Genomic DNA, 9311 nt, shown 5'->3' on the forward strand with positions numbered 1-9311 from the left:
TCAAGAAATAGGCGCATCACCAAGTGTCATAAAGTATCCTGTTGTTGACCTTCGAGTGATAGGGCAGGCTCTCCAATCTGCATCACAATACCCTCGTAACTGGAAACTATTCTCTCGAGGAAAAAATAACCCTTGGTCTGGGGCACCCTTAATGTATCGCAGAATTCGAAAGGCAGGTTGTTGGTGCTCTGTAGTAGGCGTCTGCATAAATTGACTCAAGAAATTAACTGCATAGGTGATGTCAGGTCGAGTGATTGTCAGATAGAGCAATCGACCAATTAGACGTCGAAAAGGAGTAGGATCATGAAGTGATGAACTGGTAGATGTTCCCAAATGGTGCTGCTGTTGCATGGGCGTTGAGCATGGTTTGGCATCTAACAACCTTGCATCAGCAAGAATATCCAGAGCATACTTTCGTTGACTAAGAAAAATGCCCTTTGGACTGTGAGCTACTTCAAGATCAAGAAAATACTTGAGACGTCCAAGATCTTTGAGATGGAATTGGGTTGCCAGAAATTGTTTCAAACGACTACACTGAGCTGAGTCATTCCCTGCAATAATCATGTCATCAACATATACTAGGACAACAAGAAACATATTGTTAGACTACCAAGTAAATAAGGATGAATCGGCTCGGGATTGTACAAAGCCGTAGGTCTTAAGGGCTGATGATAATTTAGAAAACCATTCTCTTGAAGCTTGTTTGAGCCCATAGAGAGATTTATTGAGACGATAAACGCGAGTATCCCCTAGTTGAAGGTATCCGGGTGGTGGAAGCATATAGATTTCCTCATGGAGGTCACCATGGAGAAAGGCATTATGAACATCCTGCTGATGTAATTCCCACTGATTAGATGCTGCAATAGCAAGTAAACATCGAATAGTGGTTAATTTTGCTACTGGAGAAAAAGTTTCTTTGTAGTCTAACCCCTCAATTTGCGTGTATCCCTTGGCTACAAGCTTAGCTTTGTAACGTTCTACTGACCCATCAGATTTATGTTTTACCTTATAGACCCAACGACATCCAATAGGTCGTTTCTCATCTGGTAGAGGTTGAAGGTCCTATGTATGATTTGCCTCTAGAGCAGCTAATTCTTTCTTCATAGCAGATACCGATTTTGCATTATTTTTAGCCTCTGAGTAAGATGAAGGTTCCTGATAGGCTAATATTGCTGCAAGAAAGGTTTGATGCTGTGGTGAAAAGGCAAGATCAGTAATATATGAAGAGATAGGGTATTGTTTGGTTGAAGAAACAGAGTTGGAGTGAGTTGACCCACTAGGAAGACTGTAATGATAATCCTTCAAATAGGCTGGTGGACGGCGATTCCGCGAAGTTCCATGGAGTTGATCATTTTCTGTACTTGGCGTAGAACTAGGCAGTTCAAGAGACTCGTTGGGATTACTAGGAGAATTAAAAGACTCAACAGGTAATTCATAAAAAAACTCATCTGACTCAGGAAATTGAGTTGTTTGAGGCAAAGAATTTTCCTTAAAAAACTCAGATGAAGGTTTTTGGAAAGGAAAAATATTCTCATAAAAATTCACATCACGGGATACAAAAAAACTTTTGAGTTTCCAAGTCATAAACCGAAGGATACCCAACAAACACACAAGTACGAGTTTTAGGTTGAAATTTATCCTTTGAATGTATTGGATTGATGGCAAAACAAAGGCAACCAAAAACACGCAAGTGATCATAGAATAGTGTTTTATTAAACAAAAACTCATGAGGGGTTTTACCACCTAAAGCTCTAGTGGGAAGTCGATTAATAAGATATGTCGCAATAAGAACACATTCTCCCCAAAACTTTAAGGGCAGATAGGCCTGGAAGCGTAGTGCTCGAGCAATATTTAAAAAATCTCTATGTTTTCTCTCCACAATACCATTCTGTTGTTGAGTACCAGCACAAGAAGTTTGAATAAAAATTCCATTTTCATTGTAAAAGGATTTTAAAGTCCCTTCAACTAATTCATGAGCATTGTCACTTCGAACACCTTTTATTTTAGCACCAAATTGGGTCAAAACAAAATTATAAAAATTCATAAAGATTTGTGAAACATTACTTTTATGTGTCATTAAAAAAGTCCACACAGATCTAGAAAAATCATCGACAATGGTAAGAAAGTAATGTGCGCCACTTGATGATGGTGTGTGATATGGACCCCAAACATCTATATGCACCAAATCAAAAACAAAAGTAGATCTTTTATTACTAGGACCACAAGGATGTCTTGAGCCTTTCGCTTTGGGGCAAATAAGACAATCACTTTTAAATTGTAAATGGGATAAATTGGGAATGTTAAAAAACGATCCTGAGAGGGATGACCAAGACGTTGATGCAACAATTCCATTGAACTCGCAGCTGCACACGTCGCACGTTGATGATTACCCTTTTGAAGATAATACAGTCCACCTCGTTGCTTACCCGCTCCAATCAGTTTCTTCGAGGAAAGGTCCTGCATAAGGCAAAAATCAGGGAAAAAGGAAATGGAACAATTATGTTCTCGAGTCAGTTTGCTAACGGAAACGAGGTTACACTGAAAATCAAGAGCAAATAGTACTTTAGAAATCTTAAGTTGATTTGAAATACTATAAGCTCCTTCTTCATTAATATTTCTTATGGTTCCATCTGCAAGGTAAATAGGTTTATTGGGTATTGGATGGAGATCCTGCAAGGAACTTTTCTGATTGGAAAAATGGTCAGTTGCACCTGAATCTAAAAGCCAGGAGGATGTTTCGACACAATTAAGAGAGGAGTGCATACTACCTGCAAAATTAGCCAAACCAGGATTCTTTTCATGACTCAAAAGATTCAAAATCTGCAGATATTGCTTTGGGGTGAAAACTGGTGGCTGCAATGGTACTTCGTTGAGTCCTTGCTGCTTACAGTCAGAGGAAGTTTCCTCTCGGCAAAGATTGGCAGTAGTGAAATTAGTTTTAGTCTTCCCTTTCGACTGCCAATTGGTTGGATACCCAATCAGCTCCTAACAACGATCTATTGTGTGTCCATTTTTATGACAATGATCACATCGGGGTCTCGGTTGACTTCCTTTGCTACGGTTGGCAGGAGTATTGGGTTGAAAACGGCCAGCAATAACATTAGGTTGATTTTGAACAGCTAAGGCACCAGCTGATTCCATCTCTTTGGGCTGAGTGATACTCAACTGTTTTTTCTCTGTTACAACCATTGAATAGATTCTATTCAAGGTGGGGAGAGGCTCCATAGCCAAGATCTGAGAATGAAGTATTTTGAAACTGTCGTTCAAACCCATAAGGAATTGGTGAACTTTTTCTTTATCTCTCTCAGCCTGCCATGCCGTTGCTGCATCACAGGTACACTTCGAAATTGTCATATGAGAATTAAGTTCATCCCATGCACCTTTTAGGCGGGTAAAGAAAGATAACACGCTGGTTGCTCCTTGGGTCATTGTCACAATCTCACGCCGGAGTTCATGAATGCGTGTTCATTTGAATGTCCAAACCTTTCTTCTAAATCTTTCCACAGATCAAGAGCAGTTTCATGGTAGACAATAGAATCATATAAAATAGGATTGATGGAGTTAGTCAACCAAGAAATTACCAGACCATCGCACTTGCTCCAAGCGAGTGTTTCTTGAGGGTTGTCTGTTGGTTTCTCCATAACTCCATTTGTGAATCTGAGCTTGTTTTTAGCCTGGAGCACGTTCAACATTGCCTTTCTCCATCTCTGATAGTTATCTCCATCAAGCGGCACGGCCACAAGGGAAGAATTGGTGTAATCAGCCGATGTGAGAAATATATGGTGATGTTGGATCTTGAAAAAGGTTCATTATCGAGAGAGTTCCCTGACTGAAACTATTATTTGCTATTGACATGATGAGGGAAACCTTGGAAAAGGTTAGTACCAGACCTGCTCTGGTACCATGTAAAAGTGACGAACAGACTTAAGGAAATTTGGTTGTATTATGATTTCCATAGTCTCTGCACAATGCTTGAGAATGAATTTATAATGCAAAACTTGCCTAAACTAGAGCTATGAACTAAGCTACAATTTTAGCTAGATACAATTGTACACGGTAAGGAGCCGTAATTGTTGACACAAAAGTCAAGGTCATAATTTTGCAATCTTCAACCTAATCAAAGCCGTAATTGTTGACACAAAAGTCAAGGTCATAATTTTGCAATCTTCATCCTAATCAAAGCCGTAATTGGTGGGTATCTTCAACAGTTAGGAAGAAAATGTGTGCATCAACCTGTGTCCTTGCAAATTAGGGATGAGATAATTACATGATCCCCAAGATATAGGAGCAGGCAGTTACCACTACCCATGTTTGGTAATCAATATGGCCGATATGAGCATAATATGGGCATTAAGGGAGTTAAATAGATGATTTTGATGGGAAACTACACATGTATAAATATCTAAAGATACATCAGGTCGAAGACGACTTTCACTTCACAAAAATGACAAATCTAATGCTTTTTTCTTTTTGAAATAGCTTTTCTTAGAAATCATAGGCTAGAGTTAGGATTTTCAAAGCTTTCTTTGAGGATTTAGGCTAACTTTTAGGATTTCTAGATTCTTATGCAATCAGTTAATTTTTATGTTAGATTTCCAGTAGTTTCATGTTTTCTTGTATATCGATGTTAATCTCTGTGTAAATCAGCAAGTTTAATTTAAGAGTTCATTCCATTTTCAAGCAATTTTAATATGTTTTCCAGCATATTTTGAGTTATATAGTTCATCATCTTTAGTTTCCACTTCTTGTTTCATTACCCTTTTCTTCTGATAAGTTGCTCTTGGTATGAATTTTAAGTCCTTGAGGTGCCCAAGGTAGGACAAATAGCAGTCGTCTTAGAGGTCGGCATAATCGATACATCTCATTCCAAACAAATCGATTCAATCATAAGATTTTCCTGATTTTTCTAGCATAAACTAGGTGGCACGCTAGCAACCATCATTTTTTCGGTCACAGTTTGTTGGCCATTTATCGGTTATAGTTTGTTGGCTGGTAAAAATTGACACAAACATAGTGACATGCCCAAAGGGACCGTGTCAGGAAAACGGAACTGCACAATGCCGAAAATAATGATACTGCTAAGGGAACAACTGTTGATTTTGAAGAATCAATGCCTCATATGCCATATCAAGACGAGGGTCAAGGAGAATAGACTCCCAATGCTCAGGCCTCTACAGTAGGTTTTGATACCGATGCCGCAAGTCGATCTTTTGCTAATCTCCAGGCTTTGCAGGCCTGAATTGTCGAACACATGATGTGTAGATAGGAGGCTCATTGGAATGCTATGGAGAAATAGTAGGAGCAGCCCATGAAACAGATGATGAATATGATCACTGGCCGCCTAGCCAATAAACTCTACTAGGAGACTAAAAATGTAAAAGTGGTGCCAATTTGAGCCTCTTCGTGCTTGGAAGATGCAGTTAGAAAACTCTGATAAGATACCAGCACTGCGGCTGATGCAATGGGATAGAAATTGGATATTCAAATGGACCTGTTTGTTGCTGATCTCAAGAGGCTCGCAACCTCAGTGGAATCCTAGACTGGGGGCAGGTTGAGTAGGTAATAGTAGGACCTGTGGACAAATGGGCTACTATGATGATTAACAAACCCATGACTAAAATCGGTCTCAAGGAGTCCACAGCCATACAACCACTTGTCACCCGTGCAGAATAGGTGAGCACTGCGAAAGAAAAAACAATAGTGGTTGAAGCATAGTTATTAAACCCAGTCCGGCCCGATGGTTCAACTGGTCAACCCGGTGAACCGACAATTGAACCAGGCCAGGTTATCAATAAGATCGTTTTTGCATTGAACCCGTTGACTTTTCAATGGACCGGCGGTTCAATCGGTGAACTGGCCGGTTTTATGAGGAACCCGGTCTACATGGAAAAATTTTATGAAAATGCTAGAATTGATGTTCGAACACCAAACGTCGAGCATGTTGATAGAATACAATCACCACTGGACCAACTACACATATGTTGTTATCTTGTCCTTCTTATACTATATATTAGACTTTTATTCTTATTTTATTTCTCCAAAACAAAATTTATTTGGAATCTTTTAATAACATTTTATTATTCCTCAAACTCTATAAATTATGAAATTGACTTAAAAAATAACATATTACACAATTCCTTTTAAAGGCAAATATTTTTCTTAATAAACTTTTGCACTTAAAATTCATAAATAAACTAGATAATTACACTTAAATAAAATTTTATACTTGAATTTGGTAGATTACTAATTAAATTTAGGTTCTTAATTCTTACAAGAATTAATGATTCTATAATAAATTAGACTAACTGAATATTTATTATGGCATAAAAAATTATGAGACATAATATTTAAATATATTTAGTGACCCACCGGTTGGACCACTTACCCACTGGTTGAACCAGTAATCTGTTGACCCACCTCTTATACCGGGTTCCTCCCCGACCGGGTTTAATAACTATGGATTGAAGACACTTCTCAGGCGAATGAAAAGGTGATGCCACCTGGTATGATAAAGATACTAGACAGGATGCAGTTGTTGAAAAGTAGGCTCAAGGGGCATAATCAGTACCAACATTGTGGGATCACGTCAAAGATATGGTTTCCTTATCTTTCTACCAATGGAAGATTGACAACGATAGGCTGACTTACAGGTATGCCAATCTCAATATTTGCTTAATAAGCATCAGCCTAGCCAGTAATTATAGTGCCTCCAGCCATAAGTAGTGGAGAATACGTTAGTGATAATGGTTGACTATTAGGCTTTTCATGATATAACAGACATTTGGGAAAATAACGATTGAGGAAAAGTATGGTAGGACGACATGCCTTCATACTCTTGGAAGGAGAAATGGAATGGTCAGAGAATACTACTGCGTACTGATATAGCATTCTTGTAGATACCTATCCATAGAAGGTCTGATCAAGTTGCTGATTATGTTAAACGACAGGATTTAATAGAGTTGATCAGACATATGGCTACTGATGCGGTAGGGGGTAGAGAAAGGCTAGCTTATCATAAGCCTTACTCGAATTGGGTCAATAGGACCTATATTCTCCCTGGGGTTTCAAATTCCGTGATTTCACTAAGTTTATGAGGGAAGACAAATAATCAATGATCGAGCATATAGGCATATTCAGTATTCAATGTGAAAATGTTAGGACTAACGAGTTCTTGAAGATCAGACTCTTTCCATATTCACTGACTGATGCGGCATTTTACTGGTACACCAAGTTAGCACCAAATTCAATAAAGGATTGGGACCAAAAGGGACAAACCTTCCACAACCAATTTCATAGCCTTTTACTGAAATTGAAGTTCACGAATGTTAGCCATATTGTTCAAAAGGTAGAAGAAACAACCGGCCAATTATTGAAATGGTTCAGGTAAGCTAGGATGCATTGCAATACGAAAGTCTCAGAGAACTATGTTGATCCAGCTCTTGTAGAGATGAGAAACTTTGAGGCAGTCAAATATTTTGAGGGCAAAGCTTTCAGGATTTGAGGGACTTGATAAACAATGTCAATCGGTTCGAGCGCATATAGGAATGAAAGGCGGAGTTGAAGATGATACCAACATAAGGACTGGCATTTAGAGGGACAAAGCCCAACTTGTTCTTCATGTATGAAGAGCATGCTGATCTACGGCTTGCCTCGAAATCGATGTAGCAAAAATAGGCAGCGACAAAATGTTTACATGTAAAGCACTAGTCCAACCTTAGACGCAACAATTGGTGGTGCAATGTTCATCATCAATCCAAAGGAAGAAGCCTGTTGATGGACTTAAATGTTAGTTTTGATATCTCACAATCGGAAATTATCTTTGATTTTTTACAAGCAGAATGAAGGGTTAAGTACCATAAGAATTATCGGCATGCCACAACCAAAAAGATGCTTGTTTGGGAGTTTTGCAAGTATCATGGTACATTTTCACACTCTACCAACAACTACGTGGTGTTAAGAAATTATATTCAAAGGTGATAGAAAAGGATTTGTTCAAATTTATCAACAAGTCAAAGGGGCCACCCAAAATAGAAAAAAAATCCATTTCAACATTTCACTGATATTAATATAATTAACACGAGCATGATGACAAGGATTAATAGCAACACACAGTACATTCAACAACCTATGGCTTCACTAGGTTCTTAGGCTATTGCTAAATGCTTGAAGAGCCTGCAACGCAATCAATGCATTGATCGGCTATAGCAAGTGGCCCAGGTGGTGTCCTAGATTATACAATGTCAAAATAAAGTGGTTCATGGAATTAAGGCCAGGGAAGCTGAAGCCAAGTAAGTCACTTTTATAGTTAATGGCGAACCATGATTTTGGGTTTGACATTGATAGTCAAAGACGCAGATTTCGCAACTTGTGGAGTAGTTTGCTAAAACTAGGGATGAGCATCGAATTCGAAGTTGGTGATTTTGTAGGTTGAAATCGGTAATTTTCGGTAAATGGTTCTGGAAAAATTTGACCTAATTCGCAATCAAAATAGAAATTATCGAATTCGAATTCAATCTGATTTCAATTCAGAAAATAGACATCTACCGATTTAACCGAATTTCAAAAAAGCAAGCAAATTTGGACCATCTTTGATTAGTAATATTATTACCCCCAAGTTCCATTTTTCTCTTCTTAAACTCCAACTTGTACCTATCAGTGATTATTTTTTAGGCATCTCCATGAAATGTAGTTTTACTCCTTTGAGAATCACTTGAAAGTGAAGAGGCATGAGAGGCAGAATGTGAGGCAGGTGTGCTGAGCATCTTGTATTCATTAATGATGAGAACATGAAGATTCGGATCCCCTTCAACTCGATGAAAATTCGTTTTACAGGTCTTCACATTCTTATGATGGTTGATGATGCAATCGAGTTCAAGAATCATTGAAGATCCAAACCTGTATCATGCTTATTTCTTGCTATTATTTATTTAATTAAGTTTTCAGCAATAATAATTAGGGTTAGTTTTGAGTTATTTTTTAGTCGTTAATAAGGGGAATAAAGGCCAAGGTCATGTTGACCACAGTTAAACCAATTTGAATTAGTTAATTTCCTATTTTAGTCGAGTTAGAGTTTTAGAAAAGTGGTTAATTGCTTCCAAATTTGTTTAGAAAGTTGTGTCAAATTTAGAAGTCAAGTCAAATAAGGAAACTTGTATTGTTTCCAACTTAGATTAGGTTTTTGAGTCTTGTAAGGCTGTAAATAGCCAACCTTATGCAATTTTTCAGAGATTAAACAATTATGAGATGAATAAAAATTGAAAGTTGTTCTCTTTCTTGTTCCTTTGGGAGTGTCCCTTGATACAAAGTGAGTT

The 9311-nt window shown here is 38.0% G+C and overlaps 1 protein-coding gene across 1 annotated transcript; it reads right to left on the bottom strand.

The window, feature by feature from the left end:
- Nucleotides 1-597, bottom strand: LOC113750612 (uncharacterized mitochondrial protein AtMg00810-like). The gene has a single exon (XM_027294569.1). The coding sequence runs from the start codon at nucleotides 595-597 to the stop codon at nucleotides 1-3; it is 597 nt and encodes a 198-aa protein (XP_027150370.1).
- Between the last annotated feature and the right edge of the window lie 8714 nt (nucleotides 598-9311).

The sequence above is a fragment of the Coffea eugenioides genome, chromosome 10, assembly GCF_003713205.1.
Source record: "Coffea eugenioides isolate CCC68of chromosome 10, Ceug_1.0, whole genome shotgun sequence".
NCBI lineage: Eukaryota > Viridiplantae > Streptophyta > Magnoliopsida > Gentianales > Rubiaceae > Coffea > Coffea eugenioides.

What these genes read in the sequence shown, in the direction of transcription:
- LOC113750612 (XM_027294569.1), bottom strand. Translation starts at nt 597, where the DNA reads ATGTTTCTTGTTGTCCTAGTATATGTTGATGACATGATTATTGCAGGG.